The sequence below is a fragment of the Triturus cristatus genome, chromosome 1_1 (assembly GCF_964204655.1).
Source record: "Triturus cristatus chromosome 1_1, aTriCri1.1, whole genome shotgun sequence".
Classification (NCBI taxonomy): Eukaryota; Metazoa; Chordata; class Amphibia; order Caudata; family Salamandridae; genus Triturus; species Triturus cristatus.
The window spans coordinates 932,674,001-932,698,180 of record NC_140579.1 but is presented as its reverse complement, the minus strand read 5'-3'; the positions used below and the strand labels follow the sequence as shown (position 1 = coordinate 932,698,180).

The 24,180-nt window shown below is 42.5% G+C and overlaps 1 protein-coding gene across 1 annotated transcript in view; it reads right to left on the bottom strand.

The window, feature by feature from the left end:
* Positions 1-24,180, bottom strand: part of LOC146871312 (FYVE, RhoGEF and PH domain-containing protein 2-like) — a 385,168-nt gene that overhangs the window by 31,350 nt on the left and 329,638 nt on the right. The window contains exon 9 of the mRNA XM_085646736.1: positions 11,749-11,807. Coding sequence (XP_085502862.1) covers positions 11,749-11,807 — 59 coding nt within the window. The remainder of the gene's footprint in view (positions 1-11,748; positions 11,808-24,180) is intronic.

Genomic DNA, 24,180 nt, shown 5'->3' with positions numbered 1-24,180 from the left:
TTTACACATTGCCTCCGGGATAAACCTGACTGCTCGTGCCAAGCTACCAAGGGGGTGAGCAGGGGTTATCTTTGGCGTGTAACTCCCTTGCCCTGACTAGAGTGGTGGTTTCTGCCCGGCTTTGGCGCAAGCCTTAGCCAACCAGAAATCTCATTTCTAACAATGAGCATTGGCAAAGCCAATAGGACTGCCTTGCATTTTCAGTTAGCAGCCAGACCTAATAGCTTTGGAAAGAGCCACAGGGTTACACAGCAGAGTTACCCAGGTCAGTGTGGTAGAGGATGTACTGTGGAGTGATAGGGGTGTGCTGAGATGAATGGTTTAACCTGAGACAGGTTGGCTGGATTTTGTTTTCACATGGTCAGTGAAAAAAAGTCAGAGATCGATGGAGAACCCTATTGACTCCACATTGATGGGTGCACAGGGTGCGTGAGAAACCCAGTAGCTGTAGACTATTCTAAAAGACCCTGATTGTGGGATGCTGGGGCATGCTGTTGTTGATGAGTTGAACTCTACCTTGAGTGCATTGAGTTTCACATTTACAGTCGATATTCAAGATCTGATAATGATCAGCAGTGTCTTAGGTTGTGCATGTTAGACGTTTATGGCAGTTTACGCAGATTTTCCAGGCCTGTCTCGCCATTGGAGTTCAGGTAAAAAGGCCTGTAGCCCAATACTGAATTAATGCTGCCACCAGCTCTGAGTACGGTAAGGGCCTGATCATGAGGGCGATATTCACCAATATCAAAAGGAGTACCCCTTTGGGCCATACTACTTTCACCCATCAGAGTCTAGCACTCTGTTGGTAAGCAACAAACAAAACATGCAGAACACCTGTCCAGAGACTTGTGAAATGGGATTTCGTGCGTAGAAAGTGCACAGGCCTGCCAGAAAGATAGAATCAGTAGCAGGATGCCACACAGACAGTAACAAAGACATTCGACCATGCACTGTTGCACTGAGGCATGTTATGACGCTAAATCATCAGCAGAGAGGGGCCTGAAGAAGTACTATGTAGGGATGTGGAGTGGATGCTGATGATGAGCAGAGGAAATGGAATTGTGAATTGTGTTTTCTTTCCAATAAAGAAGTGATGTTGGTAGATTTTTGGATAGGATGATAGATGGAGGGAGTAGGTTCACCAAATGCCTGAAGGCATTAAGCTGGGCCCTGCTTTCTTTATCTGGAGCAAATATGTTTATGATTTAATAAACACTTTTATCTTTGAAGATTCAGAGACTGTGGACTCTAAAAGTAATTTTCGGAGCAGAGAGATATCTAGGAAGTGAGCCTAGGGCCATAAATACATAAGCATCCTTATTACATGCTTGTAGCAGTTGGTTGTCAGCGGGCATCAGGACAGTAGAGCTGAGGACACCATGGAAAGCCTCACGGTCAAGTGCTTTGTATCAAGGGAAGAACCGTTATCACCTGATGGAGAGTTCCTACCTTGAAGGGGCTATTGATGGCTTGGGCTGCCATTTTTTAAGCGAATGTAGGGGAGATTCAAGTTGAGGGGAGATGTCTAGTCCATTCTAACGGAGTTTGGTTGTTGGGGTGATGCGGTTTCATGGGGGTGAAAAGAACTTCAGCAGGCATCTTTCTTAGCTTTGATGCCAGGGAGAGTCAGGGAATTAAAAGGTATCACATTATGTATTGCCAGTTTTGGAGAGATTGGTAATATTTTTATAACGCCGGTGTAATCTTGCATAATTTCGAGCATTTCACATTACACTTCTTATGTGGAATTCCCCAAATTATGCCAATACACCACATAGCACCGCACCAACCCTTTTCCAAAACAACAATCCAAGAATACTCTAACCCAGCCTCTCCGTTCTTCCCATCACATTGTACACAGTTAATTTATGGACCTGGTCAGCCCTTCTGACCCGTGTCCACAGCAAACCTTCAAGAGAGTTCTTCTAACAACCTCTGCAGTCACACCAGTAATATGAATCATCAACAATTCCTTAACAACAGAATAATTTCCAGAAGAACTTAAAAAATCATACATAAGCCCATTACTAAAGAAAACAAACCTGGTCATGCTGAACCCCTACAACTACCGTCTGATGGCCCTTTCCTGGGCCAACTGATAGAAAGACGAGCATTCGCCCAGATGTCACAATTCATTGAAGATATTACCATATTTTCAGACTTCCAAACGGGATTCCGTCCAGGAAGAGGCACAGAATCTGCCATCATTGCCATCTCGGATTACCTAAACAACACAGTTTACAGCAACGGGGTCTCTGCGCTACTAATTCATTTGAGTGGTGGACATGCTAGTGTATTTTTTAGATTGAAAATGAATAGTGGAGGGGTAAAAGAGGGAAGGAAGGATAGAAGAGGAAAGTGTCTACAATATTTTCGTGAGTTCATAGCAGTAGGAGGGGGTTTGGGGTGAGTAAAGGGAAGGTGGTGGGGGAAGAGTCAGAGGTAAGGGGTTTGAAAGGCTTGTTTGGGAGAACTGAATAGTAAAAGAGGTATGAGATGATGCAAGGAGGGGTAAATGAGGGAAGAGTCTAGAAAGGGTTATTTGGGGGCTCATGGTAGTGGTATGGGATTTGGGATGAATGAGAGATTGGAGGTAGAGGATATATTGAGAACGATATAGGGTGAGAAATAGGGTAGTGCATTGGATATGCTGAATTAGAAGGACAGTAATAAATATATAGATACATAAGTACATGGAAGGTATATATATGCATAAGAAAGGTAGTATATGCAGATTAAAGATGAATTTACTAAACTCCATTAATCCCTACCAATGCATAGTCTCTCTTAATGTTCCTCTGCTTGCCACCTAGTAGGTGTGTTGTATTGTGTCCAACTTCTGTGCATATGTAACCTGTCAACCTAATGTATGAAAGGGCTTTGCAACTCACATTTATTCTACACTCATGATTGTTTTTCCCTGTTTCCCACTGATGTTCCGTATGTTCAGAAATATTTCTCTTCTACAGCATCACATCTTCCATTAACACATTCATGTTCATGGGTGTCTACTGTCTAGTGTCTGGGGAACCTGTACGTTCTTGTAGCATTGCTGCTCACTCAGTCAAATCTCCAGTCACTTTATTACCCTCCCTTACCAACTTAATCTAGCTCTCTTCTGCTGTGGCCCACTTCATCATGCCTCTAATCAAGGTATGTAGTTTCAGGGGCTACAGGCTTAAATAGTGTATGGCGTTCCTGTGATTGGCCAGCACAATCTGCAGAGCTGCAAACTTGCCCTTCCTCTTGCCTTCTTTCTGTGTGGGAATAGCCCCAACAAGCATTGTTATTTTCATCAGTTTAGGAAGTATGATTGTCTGCAGCTTCCTCACCACTTTACCCAAGTAGCCCTGTACTTGTGGACAGTCAATGTTATGTGATTAAAGTCTACTATAGATTCACAAATTGGTCGACAATGTGAACTATCTTCTGGATAAATCTTACTCTGCTTGAGAGGGGTCAGGTAGGTCATGTGAAAGTCTTAAAACTGCACTCTCTTACATTATGCATTGATAGAAATGTTTTACTCTGGTAGTATTTCAAACGTCCTGATGGGCCAGTGAAGGGAGCAGTTTTGTGGGCCTGGAAGCAGCGAGGTGGGCATGTTGGGTTTGGAGTCCTTTCCTCCCTCCCTTGAAGTTGCCTTCACACCACAGTAATGGTGCAAGCTGGGTGCTACAGCCTGGAGGGTGCCGGAGAGTTCTCCTTTTCTCAGGCTGTAGCCAGACTTGCTGCACCCCCTGCATGCGCACTTGGCAGCGCCCATGTTGGCAGCCTTTCTCCTGGGCAAACTGGGGCAACCAGGTTTGAGGGGAGCAGACACGAATGCCAGGCCATGAGAGACATCTAAAAAGCAACTAATTTTAAAAGGCAGCTGTTTGGAAGGATAAAGAGGATCGAGTACACATGGCGTTTCTGGGAGAGATCTACAAAATCACAGCCGCGCACCTATCGAGCAGGGCGCGGTATTACAGGTCGTTGCATGCTCGGGAAGTTATTAAAGTGATTGTGTCATGAAATATAGTATCATCAAAAGATCCTCCAAACCAGGCTCACACAAAATAACACAAACTAACAGGCAACAATCAATGCAAGACCGTGAGCATAAACTGTACGAAATCAGGTTATTGGTTGAGGAGGGCGGATGCCGCACTCAGGCAACAATCAATCCTTGTCAGGATGAACCAGTAAAGTCACTAGATAACCTTTGCTTAACCCGCTGGTAGCTTTGTACAAAGCACTCAGGTGTAACTCAGAGGCAATGTGTAAAGTATTAATGCAGCACACAAATAGTAATAAAGAGATAATACAACACAAGAAAAGTCTCAGACCAATTTTGATAAATAGAATACATTTTAATAAATATAATGACACCAAAATGAATTAAATCCAATCAGCAGAAGGTAAATTATCAGAGAACCACTGGAGTAGGTTGTGGTGCAATGCAATGAGATCAATAATCTGCTCCCACATTCTCACTGATGTTTCTCTCCCAGGTCCTCTAATTGCCCCACTATACATAAACTATGTTTTCACCCACTGTTTCTGGAACTTCCACCATTTGCATCAGAGATACGGTTGAGTATAACTTGTCTTTATTACCATATGCACCACAGCTTTTTGCCACTTCTTCCACCTCTTTATCCAAAACTAGCCACTTTCAATCTCCTCTTCATCAGACACCTTCCTAAATGACATCCTTGTGTCCTTCGTCTACTGTGAACCTTCATCTCAGTGTACTGGTGGTACCAACCTACACCCTCACACCGATCCTAACAAAACCATATGCAAGTGCTATGTACTCCTTTCCAAACAACCTTTAATGGGGAACCAACACAAAACATATTCCATAACTAATGCCCCCCTTCCCCTCGGGTGAAACTCTTGTTTAAAAGCCCTGCAACCTTTCATCTTCAATATCCCTTTCATCCTTCACCTCATTATCACTTGTCCACCAGTACAGGCGCTCTGTCATGACTGAGCTCTTGTAAGCAACGGACTCATCATCCAAGCAGATTCATCAACCCTCTGCTCCTCCTCACTGAGGCAATCCATCCATTGAGGACAGGATCTTCGCTTATGGGTCATTATCCAATCCCTGTGTGTAGGGAGCACCCTGCTCCGTTGTGATCTTCCCTGGAATGTTATGATTGTGGACTGAGGAAGCACCTGCAGCACAGGGGAATGATGATCAGCTGAAGGTCTCAACAGATCTCATCCCACACAGCAAAGCCAACAACAATCTGCTCTGCAAACCTGGGAGGCTGGAGAGAGGCTGATTATATTTGGCTACGGACAGCGTTATGTGCTTGAGACTTATTATAATCACTTCTTCTAAAGATGCAATAAGTACAAGGACTAGGTTCAGGGCCAGCCTCCTCCAGCCACTGGTTGACATGTGTGTTTCATGCATTGCCTTCGCTTGGATGAGCTGTCCATCAAGACAATGGTATTTTGGGGATGAATTCATTGTTCCATTTGTGGTTTTGGTGATGGAGTATCAGGTAGGTCTTCAACAGTCTGCAGATGCACCATGACGTGCACCTTTTAATTATAAGCCACTGTGCCTTCTTTGATGTATTTGCTTTGCTGACGACATTTTAAATGAGGATTTATGGCTGCATTGTTTAGTAAGTGTGTGTTGCTTTGATGCCTTACTCTGTTGAATAGACACTGGACTATTCACTGATTGCCATTGTGCATTCAGTTGTTTTAATCTCCTGACATGATAACATGTGGTTGAATTACCTGCTTTTTTGTTCACGAAGATTTGTAGAGGAAAAGGCTGTCTTAAGGATGCAACGAAAACATTGGGGATATGCTAAACTATCCATTGTGGGTTATTTATCTGTGTAAACCTTTTATGATGACCAATTATGAAGCCCACTTCATATTAAGACTCCTTTTCATTACATTTATCTTTGAGGGTACTGCGTAGCTCAGCTACAGCAGTCTACGGAGATAAGGTGCACTGCTCCCCGCTTGTATATTGTAGCCCGACATACGGGTCATGGAGAGACTTTCTTTCTAGAACAGCTGGTGGTAACACAAACAAAGTCATCGACTAGTACCAACCACTTCCCCTCAGACAGAGCCAGACTGATTGGATTTGCCAAAGTATGTTTTTTTTACCATGACAAATATGTCAATAGCAGTGTAATAGCAACATTTTAGATATAAACCCATTTTATGGCCAATTAATGCTTTCTCTTTCTGTATTCAGGAGGCTCAAGCAGCTTCAAGCTGGGAGTTACACTTGACATGTTTATGTTGGCACCTGGCATCATCTGGAAATACCCAAGACAGATAGTTCCAAGAAAGAGGGAGTTACACATTTTTTAGAAGAGTGAAAGTAAAAAAAGATTAAAACGTCTTAACGTTTTGGTTGACAATTGGCAAATATGCCTCCCAAATATGAAGCGGTAGCGAACGAAGAGCATTTCATATAGTTTTAGCCTGTAGCTAGTGATGGAGCAGGTAAAGCAAAATTTTGTATACCTTCTCTATTTTGCATGAAAATACTAATTACGTCACCGATTTACATCTTGAATTGAATTAACTGTGTGCTGTGTTATACACAAATTACACGCGGGACTCGTTGCTATTTGCATGGCAGAATAACTCTGATAACTAATTGTGGTAATCCTATTAACAATAGTGTGTGTATTGATAGAATATTGCATGATTTATGTTGCTTTGGTGACGTTTGCGTTCCTGTTGATGCCAAATGGTGAGTATTATTGCTTTAAATGTCGCTATAAGCTAGGAAAATACTAATACCTAAAGGGATTAGTGTGGGTTTAACATTAGAATCTTCATTTCCATATATTAATTATTCTTTTGTGTTTGTTTTGCTTAAGTTGGCATTCGGGCCTACCAAGCCATGACATCCAAAATGGAGTTCGGAAGTGGCCACCGTCTTATGAGCGCAATGTCTTCTGCGCAGACTAGGATGGCTCCGAAAATTTCCAGGCATCCTCAATTCAGAGCACAGTGTTCCTGGTCAAGGATAGGAACATGGAGGACTGCCAAACTTCAGTCAGTGAGGAAACAATAGTCACACACAACCGGGAATCAACAATGTTGCATGAGTATGACATAGACCGAGGAAGTGACCCAGCAAAATATCTGAGAACCCAAATCGATGGGTAAACAGGACCATATTACAAATTTCACCAAATAAACCAATCACGTTCATCATAGCCCAAGAAATGTTTAATGTTACCCAGAATTTTATTATAAAAAGAGTAGTAGACTAGGGAGGAGTCATCTCTCTATCTACGCCGCTACCTTCTACCCCAGACCATTACTTACAGACGACGACAGACGAATTATAGACTGACATGCTTGCACGATCTTTGGTCTTTTGGAGATCTTTGAGACTGTGTCGTGCTGAGCAAAGAACTTTCCCGGACTTTTGAGTCTTGGCCTGCTTTCTATTGGGACAATTGAGCAAAGAATTTGGTTTATGCAGAGCCAATTGACTTAGAAAAGACCCTGATAGCAAGACTAGGTAAATATAAAATGTCATGCGATTTGTATTGATTGACTAAATTCAAATTTGATTGACCGAAATGCTAATTATATGATTGCAAACAAAATTTTAGATAATCAGAATATTGATTAACAGAAATAATGAGCTTGTGGTTCTTCCAGTAGGTTACTAGAGGATTCTGAAGCTTTAAAATGTGTTTTAGCTGGTTCTAAATCACCATCAACCAGTCCAACTAATTGGTCCATCGACCAAGTGATGGAGCGCCTTGATGTTAAGGTTAGGGGCCTAAAGGGGTTGATGTAAATATGGATATTTTGTAATAAATTCTCTTTCCCTATAGGTAATAAGGTACCCCCTCCCACATGTCCAGCGGATACATCGTCCTCCTGTGCGCAGACTCATGAGAGAAAAAAAACGTATGAGTGTTGGGGTTATGGGCCCGACCAATGAACGAGTGTGTGAATATGTTAGCGTGATGACGGGTCAGCGACGCAGGGTGGTTATGTAAGTTTTACCCCAGTAGTTTTGTGCTGGATCACTAGCACAGAGCACAGAATTCTTCTGTTGAGGTAGCAGCAGAGAGGCGCTATGGTCTATCTGTTGAGATAGGCGCTATGGTCTATCTGTTGAGAGAGGTGCTATGGTCTATCTGTTGATAGAGGTGCTATGGTCTATCTGTTGAGAGAGGCGCTATGGTCTATTTGTTGAGAGAGGTGCTATGGTCTATCTGTTGAGAAAGGCGCTATGGTCTATCTGTTGAGATAGGCGTTAGGGTCTATCTGTTGAGAGAGGCGCTATGGTCTATCTGTTGAGGGAGGCGCTACAGTCTATCTGTTGAGATAGGCGCTATGGTCTATCTGTTGAGGGAGGCGCTACGGTCTATCTGTTGAAATAGGCGCTATGGTCTATCTGTTGAGAGAGTCTCTATGGTCTATCTCTTGAGATAGGCGCTATGGTCTATCTGTTGAGGGAGGCGCTATGGTCTATCTGTTGAGATAGGCGCCTGGTCTATCTGTTGAGGGAGGCGCTATGGTCTATCTGTTGAGAGAGGCGCTATGGTCTATCTGTTGAGATAGGCGCAATGGTCTATCTCACTGTGGCATGTAAGGACCATTAATATGGATTATAAATGTCTTTGGAAGCATATCCATACAAGCGTGCTGATATTTGGTGCATTAACTCATAGGATTGTCATATGTCTCATATCCTTATCACATGTCAAGGTTTTTGTTCTATAAAATGAACAGATTCAACCGAGGTCAGGAGGAAACAATGAGTGAACTGAGAAAACGCTCATTGCTGGAGAACACGGCGCTGATTGTTTTCACGATGGCTTTGCAGCTAGAAAGTGAGATATAATTATTTGTGTGTAGTTCCCGTTCGATATCATTGTATTTCTCCATCAGACAGGACGCTTCTGTACTTGGTGTTCAGTTATAGTCTGGGGTCCTGCTCTGGCGGAGCCTGCTTAGTGGAGATGTCTTCAGGAGACCAGAGCTGTGGAAGCCGACTGGCCCCGCCATCCCTGGGTGGTGGCATCACCGCCGCGTATGCCAGTCCTGAGGAGAGATCCTCCACCAAAGTGAGGGCCAATCTGCAGGGCACACATTACCAATGCCCAATCCACTGAGAGTTCTTCCTGTACTCATGGAGAGACTGCGAAGCTTTTCCAACCAGGACATCCTTCATTTCAATAGCAGTCCCAGTCAGAAGGGCCGCCGGCGGGAATGGACCCAGTTGGAGCTGTGCTTAGTTTAGAATCCCCCAGGAGCCATTCCCACCAGCTCCAGAAGTGGCAAAAGTGTGTCCCTGGTGGTGGAGCCGGTAGCAGCTCCACCGCCGTGAAGTGAACACCAAATACTTTTTCTTCTGAATGGGGTGGTGCTTTGGAGAGGTAGGCACATGGGAGAGCCACGATTTTCAGAACGGTATTCTATCACCGTCACCAATTTGTGGATTTTCAAGTTTCTAAACGGACACAAGGGTAGACCAGGTTAATGTATATGAAAGAGAATCATTAGTTGTAACAGGCAGAAGGATAAAGTAGTGAACGTATTGAAAGGTGGTGCTGCTGCCTGCCAACACAACCATTTAAAAGGGTGTGACCGTAGGACTTTTGAGATGGTCACCTTATCTTTCCTTTTAATTTTAAAAGATTTTGGGGCATATTTACCCAAAACTGGCAGAGCGCGGTTTTACGCCAACATTTGTAATGCCGTACTCTGTCAGTTTCAAATTGCAGGGATGCGCCTTATTTACAACAATACACCTGCGTTTCCCCTTGCGCTGGCGCTAAAGAAGCTGCCTAGCACAATACGCAGAATGTAGCGCACATGGAAAGAGCAAAATACGAGAAGAAATTAAACATTTCTCCTAGAATCAACTACTTAAGACCAGGAGTTCCCTGGAGATATTTTTGGTGCTGCCCCATAACTAGTACATATGGGGTAGCTTAAAAAAGTAATGGGTGTTTCGGTGGAATGTCTACTGCAACACTCACTGCACTCCCCTTTCACGCTAAGTGCTGCGTGAATAGAGGCATTATTTACAATGCAGCATTCAGCCACGTTAAGTAGCTTAATGCTGCCTTGTAAATAAGGCGAAGGACTGAACGCCACCTGAACTTTGGAAAAAGTGACGTTCTGGTGGCATTAACTCATTTTAAATATGCCCTAACATATTGCTGTGTGGAGAGAACTTAGAAGAATGGACACCAAACCACATGCAAATATTGTTCGAAAAGATGTACACTTAGAGTAGTAAAATGTCATTTGTTAATCACTCCCATCTGTAGGGACCTCATCTCTGTATCTGTCAGTGTAAATGTTTTTGAAGTTCACTAGTGCGACTGTAAAAGCACAGTTATCCAGTGGGCCAGACCAGGGGTGCTGCCAGGAGTGTGCGTGCGATGAATCTGGCGTGAGAGGCAATGCTTGCGGGTATCTGACTGGTTGGGGAGCGGCCTTGTACGATGAAGTGTGGCTGTTCTAGGCAACTAATGAGTCAGGGTCCAAACCTGACCAAGGTTGTTGAGCTTAGGACTGCACCTCTAAAGATGGGGCGGACAGGCCAGTGTCACTTCAGGAGCCCTAGGCATGGAAGGGGATCCTCAGGAGAAGGGCAGGATCCTCTGTACGAACAACTGGAGACCAGCACGAGGCTAGTTCAAGCAAATCCAGACAGACTCTCTGAGGCACCGCAGGCCTCCCACCATTTGTAGACCTGCAGTGCGGGGTTGACAAGAACATGGATCTTACGAACGCCTACAGAGCAGTGAGTGGGCGAAGTATGGGGGGGTCTACCCATCAATCCAGTGAGTGAGGCGGGACAAAGGCCTAGTGTCCGGTTAATGGTTGCCAGCCCAAATATGAAAAATAACTAAATATTCATCCATCGGTTCCAGGCCAGTGATAAAGGATACGCCTAATTGTTCGGCACTCCTACATTGAATGGATCTGACTACTATTTGTGACCTGGCTATGTCAATGGCCGCGATGTCAATAGTTGTATGATAAATGAACTCTCTTCCTATGGGTCACTGAAACAGCTTAAGTACAGTCCCCGCTGCAGTAGGATGTTTGTTTGGTGAAGTAAATAAAGATCCAAGCAGTGCAAAACTTTGTCAATCACTGAATTTAGGTTCTTTGGCCTAATATTTAGGAGAACTCACCAGGGTAAAGATAATGAAATTTGGAAATGGCTCGTACCTGATCCCCACAATTCGCAGGTCCACACAAGGAATCCAGGGAATGTGTACTCACTGAACATGCATTTGTTAATAAAAAAGAAGCACAGGGACCAAATTTGTACTTTGGAGCTAGCCGCCGGTTCTTCCAAATGCTGGAGTTCTTCATTCCCAAGGCTGCCCAGTCTCGAGTCCACTTCATGTCTCTTTATCTTCTACAATTTTTATCTCACTTTTGCAGGTTCTTTTCCATCACTCCTTTTTCCATCTTTCATTCTCTTGTCGGTTCCCACCGCCTGCTACCACCACAAAGGAAGCACCTGGCCGCTCCATTGCATGTCAGCACCAGTTACTCTCACATATCGTGCCTTGTAGGGTGGGATTTTAGGGAAGAAAGGGCTGCGCATAACAAGGTCAGCTCCATTCCACACATACAGTTTGCATAAATGTTACCGAAGCCGCAACAAGACGATGTATAGAGGCGCCTTTTGAATCTAAGTCATTGATTTCTACCGATCCATTCACCCAGGTCTCTAGGAGACGTCCATAGCGGGCTGTCTGCACTCACCATCTCTGCTATGGCAGCATTGGAGTGCTTGGCCGCTAAGGAAATGAGCCCCAAGGCTTCTGAAAAGAATAAAAAGAAAAAGAAATGGATGACAAGAACCGGAGTGTTAAAAATGGGAAAAGAACTACTAATAACTAACATAAATTAACACCATTGCTATTTCACTCATCTCACCCTCCCCATAGCACTTACATTCCCCTTTCCATACTACTCACCCAAGAAAACCAGTCCAGGATACCTACTTGACATAGGCCAATTGTACTCACCAAACTCTGCCCCAGGACTCACCCAGCCCTGCTTGCAGAGCTCAGTCACCCTGCCTGTAGTCCTCCTCTATCCCTCTCCACGGTACTTTCCACCTCTGCTTACAGAATTCACTCAATTCTGCCCAAAATACTCACCCATTGATTTCATTGATTGCATTACCAGTCACATGCCAGAATTTGCAAACACTACAACTTTTGAATTATAGTTGCAGACAGGGTAATACTTACATGTTCCATATGTTATCTCGGAGTAAAGATCTAAATATTCAAATTGTTACTGCAGCCTTGCAAATCGATTTGCTGGGAACCGTGGAGTCTAACCGCAGCAGCCAATTTTAGGTTTTGCCTGCACAGCATTTGTGCTGTGCTTGTGAAAGCTCGTGTATTTTTTTTAAATAAATCTTAAAAGGGACTTAGGGGCACATGCATCAAGCTTTTTTCCGTTTGCAAGCAGGCCGATTTGCAGAATCGGCCAATTTGCGAATGGAAAAAGGCCTTTTCAGATGCATGTACCTTTTTCCATTCCCAATTTAGGTAATTGCAATTTTTTGCGATTACCTAAATTATGTATGCATTTAGGGAATCGCAATTTGTGAATCCCTATTTGCCAATGCATGTAGCCTTTCTTTAATGCGAACTGTGCATTTAGGAAACGCTAATTACCATCAACTTCAAGTTGATGGTAATTTCTGCATGCTCAGAAAAATGCATTTTTCAAAGTGTCATGTAGCTCACACATGCCCTTAAGGCATGTGTGTGCCTCACATGTGCACACTTACCTTTTTTGGGGGGATGCTTCAGGGGGGCCTTAGGCCCCCGGGCACCCTTGGATTTGCATTTGCAATTTGCAATTACCAAATTCCCACAGGAATGAATGAATGAATTCCGAATCACTATTAGCTAATGCTAAGGAATCACAAAAAGTATTGCGCTTCCTACATGCACAGGCATTTGCGATGAACAAAAAGCGATTCCTTAAAAATTGCTATTTGGTAATTGCAAATGAGGAGTTTGAGGCATGTGCCCCTCAGTGCCCACCCATTATTTACCTTTAATTACCATTGTCTGGCTCCCAAGCCACTATACTTACCATTGGCTGGCTCCCACATCAATCTGTGTCCTTTGTTACTATTGATCTCCCATTCTTCCCCGCCTCCGTCTTCCTCCTGGGCTAAGAGCTTAGTCTTCATCCTGCTGTCCTGCCATAGAGCCTGTACCAAGTACTGTTTCCAGTGACCCCAGTGTTCTACCACTGTAGGCTCCTCCAGTGCAGATGCTGCAGATCAGAGCATATAAATTTCCCCTACTTCCACAGATAGAGTAATTTCACAGATACACGCACATACACTCTTCATTCGCTAGGGCCCATCACACTGACATACGCTCTATTACTCTATCTGCACTGAACCTGAGAGGAAACTTCCTTGATCACTCTGCATCTACACTGAGGCCAATGCGACCAAATTGATATTGCTTTGAAACATGATTTAAACAATAATAGTCACAATAAGGAATTCAATAACTGACAAAGAAATAACCACCCGACACTGTAATTCAAACATAAGGTAATTTTATCTAAAATTAGTTCAAGTGAAAGTCAATCAATAGCAAAATCGTTATTCTCATATTTACCTATTCTAGCTAAATGTCATAAATGGGTCAGGACAGGTCTCTCAGTAAAGTCTCTCGAGTCGCCGTCCTCACAGCATCGATCCTCACCAGCATGGGTTCAGAAAAGAGTGGCCTTAGACCCTCCCTAGTCTAACAATATTTATAATGAAACTTGCAAAATGATAGCAACAAATAAGTTCTGAATATCCGTTAAGCCGCTAAGCAGAGCGAGCAGGAAAGGATGTAGCATCGCTACATTTAAGAAACCTCCGCTCAGGAAAAATCACAAAAATAAAAAGACGGAAGAAGGAAACTCAATCTAGCAAATGTTGCATTAATAGAAGCTCTTCCTCAGAACCATAGCAAAGCCATCACAATTGTGAATAGTTCATTGTGGCTTCATTCTCAACCAAGGACAACTCAGCGGATTGGCAGCACGCCTGGAATCGCGTTCATCATAGAAGCTTTTCGAATTGTGCAGAGGCTGTGATCAGGTGACTTTCAACCATGTTCAGCAAGGCCTTTCGTCACATCTCATTCACTCGAACGCAGGCTGTAAATGGCAGCCATTTTCATTTAGGCCAAAACGGACCATCTTAATTGAAAGAAACACAAACAACGTTACTACATCATCGCAATGATTAAACAGTGTTAATTCCCACTAATACCCTTATGTGTATGTAATTATCTAGCCATCTGCGACATATTTAAGCATTAGTACACGTTATTAAAAAATCATGAATATAAAACAAATAGCACTCTCATCATTTATTAAAACGCACATATTATTGAGCAACATATATGCATTCCCACGTATAGTTTCTCTTGTTAGTAATGTTGATTAGTCAAAGCTTGTCACGAAAAACGATAATTAGTGATTACAAATTAATAATTTTAGTTATGACACATAGACAAGACTGGAGCTTAAAACCCAATACATTTTCAACAGAAAACCCTGCTCCAGCAATCCCCCCTTTGGTGATATATCACCAAATCAAAACCCCCCCCAAAAAAAAAATGTTGTCCCAATTTAGGAGAAATTGAAATGTCTCTTTCTTTCTTCCCAACTTTACACACCGGACTCCCTTTCATCATCCCTTTTTGTCTCCAAGTAAACACTCTCTCTCAATTCTTCTTATTCTATTTCTTGTGGGTCTCTTTTTGACCTCTTCTGTTTCTTTTCAATATTAGCTCTAATTCTTTTCTTTTTCCCTCCCCTGTTTTTACAACACAAACACACCAATCTTAGTATAAATAAGGCAACAATCACACATGTCAAAGGAAACAACACCTTACCTATAATAGTACTACCTATTTTAGCAATAAAACTCTTAACAGCTTTCATCTTATTAGCTAATTTAGTCCAGATACTTTCAGCTTCCAGTGGTACTAATTCCTCATGCAAATCAGTAATATTTTTGATATAGACCTTCAGGTCTTTACTTTCGTCAGGAATGTAAGTGCAACAATGTTGAACTTTCAGCATTCCACAGACTCCACCTTCTTTGGCCATTAGAATATTCAGGGCAAGTCGATTTTGCATAGACATGGCACGTACAGCAACCATTTCCGTATTTACCAAAAGAAACCCTCCAGCGGTACTTGTCGATAAGCGATCCACCACTGTTGACAGTTTCCGAATTCCATATGCATTTAGCGAAATTCCCACTGCTGGAATTAAAGCTCCAAAAATATCACCTACTATTTCTGACCAAGTCTCTCTCTTAAAGCGTGTTAGTAAGTTAATATGTTCTACATCTTCTATCTTATCTATATGAAAAATCTTTGGGAAGACCAGACCAACATAACATGTGCCATACCAATGGTCAGGCAACCTGTAATAAGCCTTATTCCCACAAATATAATACACTCCCGGAAAAACTGGATCTTCTCCTCCTCTGAATCCCCATCCCGTTGCAATAAAGTATGTATCATGGCACTCACTAGTCCCAACAAAATAATTATCATATTGGGATTTCCTCCTGGTAATGCATAGTTTACCCTTCTGTGGTGCATCTAAAGCCAAAGTTGGACTAGCCCCATTCCTCAACTCCTTTCCCATTTCAATGTCCCAAATTGTCTCACTCACTTTATATTTCCCTGCCTTCTCATGCATGCTCATTCTCCTTTTCTCTACCATGTCCAGGAAAGCTTTCTCTTCTTCTTTCAAACTGCAAGTTAAATTGTTTCTAAAAATGTAATCTAATGTTAATTCTTCTTTCTCAATAAAAATCTCACCAAAAATGTTAGCTTCTTTAGCTGGATTCAGCTTTTTGTTCATAGGCAATTGCCCAAAAATGTTATCTTTATTAGACATCTCATAATCTATTTTTCCTAACAAATAAAAAACACTACTTAACACACTACATGAAATTCCATACGTAGCTGGTAAATGATGATAAGTAACACCTTCTGAAACGGATGCAGGTAATTGCATACATACGTAGCAATCCCTAACTTCCATTGTCTTTACGTATTCATACAACAACTTTGAAAAAACATTATTAGAAAAATCATTAATTGACCTATCTTTATGTATGTAAATGTTACTAATTCTAGTTGGAACTATTTTCTGTGAACTTTTCCCTACATTAGTCATATTCTCAGTATGTATTCCAAAAGTGTCTATTGTAACCCTAAAGGTAACTAATAAAGCAAGTACACACCATATTAGCACTAATAAACCTGTACAGCAGCAGCACATTCTACACCATCTTTTCAAAAAGGCACTGTGTTAGCCATTTTACTACTTTGGCAGTGTCTTTTGACTTAGCCTCTTCTACTCCACTACTGAATTTAGAACTCTAAATTATCTCAAAACAGCTAATTTTCAAATTTTCTTCTTTTCACTTTCTCCAAGTGACTCCTTCAGTTCACTCAATTTGGATTTTCATCACTTTTCACTTCTTCTTCGGCAACATCGAATTGTATCAGATCTTCAACAACATCCTGTGCATCCGACTCTTCTCCAATGTCAGTCAGGATAACTTTCAAGATTCCAACAGACTTTTCCTCTCCCTCAACCACTTTTCTCAAGATCCCCTCCGGATTGTCTTGACTCTCTGCTTCTTCTTCTTCTCCTTCAGACAGTGCCACATAAGACCATTCCGGTGATCTGTACTTTTGGTTGGGTTGTCTAATTCTCTTGATTCTTCCTTGTTCCTTCGATTCTTCTTGTTTTCCATCTTTTGTTTGGTTTTGACTCGACACTTCGTTCACCTGTTCAGCTTTTGACGAATCCACTCATGTTAGTCTGTACCTCAGCCTCTTTATTTTGTTAGGCCAAATATCTCCTCGTACAACCTTTTTCGGTCTCACTTCTTTATTGTTTCTTTCTCCAATCCAAGTCCTTTTCCTCAGAACTCGACCCTCATGTTTCTCATTCTCACTTTCATCCGATTCTGTTTCATCTGCCTTTTGTCCCTCAGCAATTCTTTTTTGCTCCACAGACTTCTTTTTCACCACTCGAGATTTCCCTATTCCTGTCCCTCCTCGGGTCTCCAACACGCAATCTTCTTGCTGCCTACTTGTCCCTTCACCTAGCTCATTAGAAATGTTCCCTACACCTCCTCGGGGGTCTTCCGCAATCTGTCCCTCTCTATCTTCTTCTGACCCTGCTTCTTCAGGTGTAATCTCAAGTGGAATTTCAACCTCCCCATCCGATACAGGAGTATTCCCTGTGGAATTGCTCTTTTCTCTCCTTTCTTCTCCACTGCTCGTTGGAACTTCAGGCACTCTTACAGAATCTGATCTCTCCTCTGAAACTCTCAATGCTTGCCTTGAAGCCTCTTTTGGAAGGAAAGAATCACCTGACTCTCTTTCTCCTTCAACTCTTTCAGGATTCTTTTCCCTTCTCACTGGCTCAGTTTCTTCATCATCACTCGAATCTGACTCTTCAAAATACTCTTTACCAGTCCCTTCTTTTGGATTTGGAACTCTCAGAGTATGACTTGCATGCACCCAGTTCTTCACACCGGCACACTTTACAGCAGTTGTCGTAGTCAGAATGACTTGCCTTGGTCTTCCCCACCTTGGAACCAAGCAATTTCTTCTCCTGTGCACCTTTATCCTCACCCAAACCCCTGGGCTCAGATCATGGGCTTGCTTCCTTTCAAGTGTAGTGGCGTCTTCTCCAACCTGGTGAAACACAGAATGAACTGCGTCAGCCAGGCCTTTACAGTAATCCAAAATCATGTCATCAGTTATTGTCATCAACTTGTTGACAGGCACAAATGCATGTCTCATTGCACGTCCCATTAGGATTTCATGCGGACTCAAACCTGTAGTTCTATCTGGAGTAGACCTAATAGTCATCAACACTAGAGGCAAGACATCAGGCCATTTCATTCCAGTAGCTAAACACATCTTACCAATTCTGTTCTTGATTGTGCCATTTATCTGTTCAACAACTCCAGAAGCCTCTGGTCTGTATGCACAATGTAACTTCTGCTGTATGCTTAGTGCTTCACAAATTAAACTCATGAGCTCATTATGGAAGTGTCCACCTCTATCAGACTCAATCGTTACTGGAAACCCGTACCTTGGAATCAGTTCTCTTAACAGTAACTTCGCCACTGTTATTCCATCATTTCTCCTAGTTGGATAAGCCTCCACCCATCTCGAGAACAAACAGACTACCACTAGAACATACCTCAATCTGTTCACTTGGGGCATTTCAATGAAATCTATTTGCATTCTGGTAAAAGGACCTCCTTCTCTACCTATTGTTCCTAGGCTCACCACTGTCTTCTTCCCAGTGTTGAATTGCTGACAAATCAAACATCTTTGACAGATACTTTCTGCAATCAACCTGAACTTTGCATTATACCAGGTCTGCTTAAAAGACCTAATCATTGCATCCCTCCCCAGGTGTCCCTGGCCATGATACATTCTTGCCATTGTCGACAGCATGCTATTTGGCATGACTGGTCTTCCATCTTCACAGACCCAAACATGATCTGATTCTCTCGGAGCACAACCTGCCTTAATCCAATCTTTCTTCTCTTCCTTTCCTGCCTCATCCTGCAACAGTTTCACTTCATCCCACGTTTCTAGGACATTAGTAAACATCACAGAACAAAAAGACATTTCCTTTTCTCGTTCCCGATTAATCGATTGGTTATTCTTTGCACAATACTGTGCTATGTCATTGGCGAATCTATTACCAAGGGTAACAAAATCATCTCCTTGTCCATGAGCAGCACATTTTACAACTGCTAGTTCTTTAGGCAGCTGTATCGCCTCAAGCAACTTCCCAATCACTTCAGCATTCTTTATTGGAGTTCCACTCGACGTCAAGAAACCTCTCTGTAGCCACAATTGGCCAAAATCATGCACGACTCCAAACCCATACTGACTATCAGTCATCACAGTCACTCTCAGATTCTTTCCAATCTTGCAAGCTCTTGTCAATGCCACTAATTCAGCAACTTGAGCAGATCTTACTCCTTTCAAAGAAGATGCTTCCATCACTTCTGAAACTTTACATACTGCATATGCTGCACTCAGCACACCATCGTCAGTCCTCAGACAAGATCCATCCACAAACAATACATGATCACTCACATGTAGAGGAAGATCTCTAATATCTGGTCTTGGTTTCGTACAGTAGTCAAGTACATCCAAACAATCATGATCAACTTCATCCTTCACACCCACATTTTCAGCATCAGGCAACAATGTCGCTGGATTCACATTCACACATCTTTCTAAAGTCACATTTGATGCTCCCAGAATGATTTTCTCATATTTAGTCAGGCGACTATGTGACATATATTGAGTTCTGCTTCTTGTCAAAAGAATCGCCACATTATGAGGTACGAATACCCTTACAGGATATCCCATGATAATACCCTCACTCTGTTCCAAACTTCTGCACGTAGCAGCTACTGATTTCAAGCAACCTGGTAAACCCACAGCTACAGGGTCAAGTGTCGATGAGAAGTACGCAATAGGCCTTCTCAGTTGTCCATGCTTTTGTATTAACACTGAAAGTGCACATCCATTTCTCTCACTGCAGTACAACTCAAACTCTTTCTCATAATCAGGCATTCCCAAAGCAGGGGCTTCACACATTCTGCTCTTTAACTCTTCAAATGCTGCCATTTGTTCTCCATCCAGCTCCAATGGGTCTCTCACCTCACTTTTGGTCAGCTTAATCAATGGCTTTGCTATCAGGGAAAAATTACTTATCCACTGACGACAATAACCCACCATCCCCAGAAACATCCTCACTTCTCCTTGGGTCTTCGGGGCTCTCATTCCTCTGATGATTCTGATTCTGTCATCAGTCACTTTTCTCAGACCTTTTTCAATATTGTGTCCAAGATAATGCACCTCTTTCTTGCAAAATTGTAATTTGGCTGGAGATACCTTTAACCCTCCATCTGCCAGATGATTCAGTAAAGCTATGGTATCTACTTCACAAGCTTCACGTGTCTTCGATGCCACAAGTAAGTCATCGATGTACTGCACTAGTACTGAGCTTTCAGGCATGATTAAACTCTCCAATGATTTCTTCAGCAACTGATTGAATATCGAAGGACTCTCTGTATACCCCTGTGGGATACGACACCATGCTAAAATACGCTGTCCAAACCTAAATGCAAAAATAGGCTGACTGTCATGATGCAATGGAATTGAAAAGAAAGCATGACATAAATCAATCACTGTGTACCATTGAGCATCATGTGGAATCTGATACAAAATCACTGACGGATTTGGCACAATGGGACAACATGCCACCACAATTTTGTTAACCTTTCTCAAATCCTGTACAATCCTGAACTTCCCATTAGGCTTCTTTAGCCCCATTATCGGTGAATTACACGGACTACTCAGTAATTCTCTCAAAACTCCTTGCTGGACCATTTTCTCAATTATAGGCGTTATTCACTCAATTATTTCTGGTGTCATTTTGTACTGAGGAATATTAGGATAAGTAATTCCCTCTTTCACTGAAATTTTCACTGGATCTACATTATTCATCAATCCCACATCTTCTCCAGTAAAATCCAAAACTGCTGTTTTCACTGTGTCTCTTAATTCTTTAGGCAAGTCATCTGGATTAAAGACGGCATATGTACCCACAATTTCACTCTCTCTATTATCTAGACTCATTCTGTACAAGACATCCTCATCCGGTGTCTCAAAAGCTATTCCATCCGGAGTACAGAAAATTGTACAATTCATCTTGCACAATAAATCCCTACCTAACAAGTTCACTGGACTGGTGTCACAGACCACAAATCTGTGCATGTCTGAAAATTTCCCTATTTTTACCCTTACTGGTTCAGTAAGACGAGTCTTAATCTGTGTGTTGGCTACACCCACTACTTGGATTGCTTCGTCCGAGAGAGGAAGATTTCTCACATCTGCTGACCTGACAGTTGATCTCGTTGCACCTGTGTCTACTAAAAAAGTAACACTTTCTTCATTTATTTTCCCATCCACAAATGGTCCTGCCTGGTCTATTTCTAGAGTTGCACCAAGTATGCACTCTTCCTCCTCTCCTCGGCACCGTCAATAATCACCCTCAGACTCACTCCCTTCATTCTTTAACCAGTACTGCTGTACCGGGTTCGAACGTCTCTGTTTGTTTACCTGCTCATCATTGTAGAATCCCGAATCCTGGCTGTTCTTTTGGGACCCTCTATTCTGCGGCAAGGGCGGTTTTGGCTCTTGACTCTGTTGCTTAACACCCTTCTGCTGTTGCTGCTGATGATTACACCCCTCGTTCTGCACCTGTTGATTTAAAGATTTATTCTCATTACTTACTAATGGTGGATTCGTACATTCGGATCTCCAATGTCCCAGTTGACCACAATTGTGGCAAGGGAACTTTTTCTTGGCCTCCTCCAAGCTTCCCTTTCCCTTTCCTGCATATCTGGGCCTATTTCCTGGATTATTTGCCTGTTCCACCAACTGTGCTTCTTGTCTCTCTGCAACTTTCACCTGTGCCCACATTGCCTTCTCTTTCAGCTTCCTTTGTTTTGCTTCAATTTCATCACTGAAATACTTAGCATGTCTCAGGATTTCATCAATTTTCTTACTCTGCCAATCAACTGTATGCTCACGAATTCTTTCACTAATCTCAGGTCTCAGGCCATATACAAATCTGTATACAAAATGACTCAAATCTTTGCCACCCAGGTGTTCATCTCCACTGAACTGTTTAAAAGCTAGTATCAGCCTTTCATAGAAAGCATGAACTGATTCTTTTGCTTCCTGATGTGTTCGATCTATTTTAACCCAGTCTGTCTCTTTTGGAGGTACCTTGGTTTTCAGAAACACAATAACCTGATCGTATTTCCTCATAACTTCTGGATCTGGAGCTCCTGTCTTTGGATCTCTTGGGTATTCCTTAGCAGGCCAATCTATGACTATTTTACACTCAGCCCACAAGTCTGCCGGAACAATTATATCAAACAGACTGTTCAGGTCAATCCACAGCACTTTTGACAATTCCACAAACCTATCTACCTGCCTATACCACTCGACGGGCTTTTCTCTCAGTCGAGGGAAATCATTTGTAAATGACAAAATATCCTGTCTAGTCCATGGAACATGTACATATCCTCCTCCAGGTATTTCTCTCATAGGATAAGCATCCACTGTTTTCTCCTTTTTCCTCACTGGAAATGCTGAATAAGTCCTGTCCACTGATTCTTGCCTTTCCTTGTACCACCTGTCCTTCCATCTTTCTACATCACCCCATTTCCGCAACAAGGAAATCATTTCCTTAATTTGCCCTGTTCTGCCAACATTATTCAAATTTTCTATGTCCTTTTCAGAAAAATCCACTCGATAAGGTTTCTGCAAAGCCTTCACTTTATCCATGTCAACTCCCAATTCACTCGCTATTCCTCTTAACCTATCATGTGTACTTTTAGCCCTCCAGGTGATACTCTTGCACATATATAACAATTCACCATCATGATGATCTCTCAGTATTTCCATAGAAACTGTTCCTGCAATAAGCTCCTCCAATTCTATGCGCAACCTGGCTACATCAATTGCTTGAGATTTTTTCTCCTTCTTTTGAAGAACTTTCAACCAATCATTCAAATCCTCAGCCGTTCTTTCCGTAGACCTTTTTACTGTACTCACTGGTTCTGCCATCCTCTGTGGTTCCAATATTGGCATTCCTACACAACTGGTATTCAATCCTGAATTAGACTGTACATTTAACTCATCATCACCTATGGTATGCCTCAACTGATTTTCTTTCGTCCTCATTCCTGACTCTCCCGAAGAACCAGCCAATCCATTCCCTATATATGGAACCGTTAAACCACTTTCACCCGTCCTCTGCTTATCAAAAACAGGCATAACCGGACCTATAGTTACAGGTACCGTAACAGCTTCTAGATTCTTTGTCAGCTCTCTGATCTTTTCAGTCAGCTCAGATGTTGTTCTGGCTAATTCTCTTGTTTTCTCATCACTAATTCGATCGTCTCTCTCTCGCTCTTTCTCTCTTTCCCTTTCCATGAAAGAGCTACCACCTTTCAAATCAGGAGACACAACTTCTGTTTCAATGATACGCAAAGTATCTCTTATTGGAGTAGCCACTGGCGTGTTCTCTTCTGATTCTGATCTATATGGAGGTGGTCTCTTGTAAATCATGTCATCCAGGACCTCATCCTCATAATCATTAGCCCCAAACCTTTTCACTTCTGCATCAGGTATCCTCCCTGCTTCCTTCCTGCCCTCCTTTTCATCAACTGTCCTCATAGGGTATAATCCCTCTGTCATACTTGCATCTCGCCATCTCCTCATTCGATCATGATGAGTTTCACGATCATATTTTCTCCCAAACATATACCTATACTGGCTCCCACTTCTCTGTTTCTCTCGCTCATGCACCTCATCTTCCCATTCTACCAATGCCTCGAACTGTGTCGGCCTTGGTCTCGGCTCAAGACACAACATCTTTTCCCGTAAATTTCTCAACACAGCCAAATTAAATGAACCATGTTCCGGGAAAGCTAAAACACCATCTTCTTTAGTATACCTAACCCAATTGTCCAACCATATACAAGTATGATACCCATATTTCGCAACCATGAAGGATGCAGGTGTTTTCGTCGGAGGTAGCAATTCACCTTCTCTTGTTTTAATGTCCTTATCCTTGTCAAACCATTTCTTTATTTTACCGAACAAGGATTTCTTCTTTTTCCCCTCTTGGTAATACATTTCAGCGTTTACCAAAACTCTCTAGTCCCTTCCGTACAGTTGCGGATCTTTTGTCCAATAACAGCGCGACTCACACCAACGCACCAATCCTGGAGCGTCTACGTCACTCTGTACTCCTTCCAATCCCCGCGCGGCTCACACTAACGCACCAATCCCAGCGCGAGCACTATTCTGATTCACTATCCAATCAGAGCGCGGTCTCTCTGACGTCAGTAGTCGCTGCAGCCGCTTTGACTCCTGTCTCTTGTCACTCCACTACCCCTCCTTTACAAAACCGTCTCCGTTGGTCTTGTCTCAAAATTCTACAAAATTTATTAGTTACCACATATAAACATCTCCATTGTCTGCCTCGCTAACCACA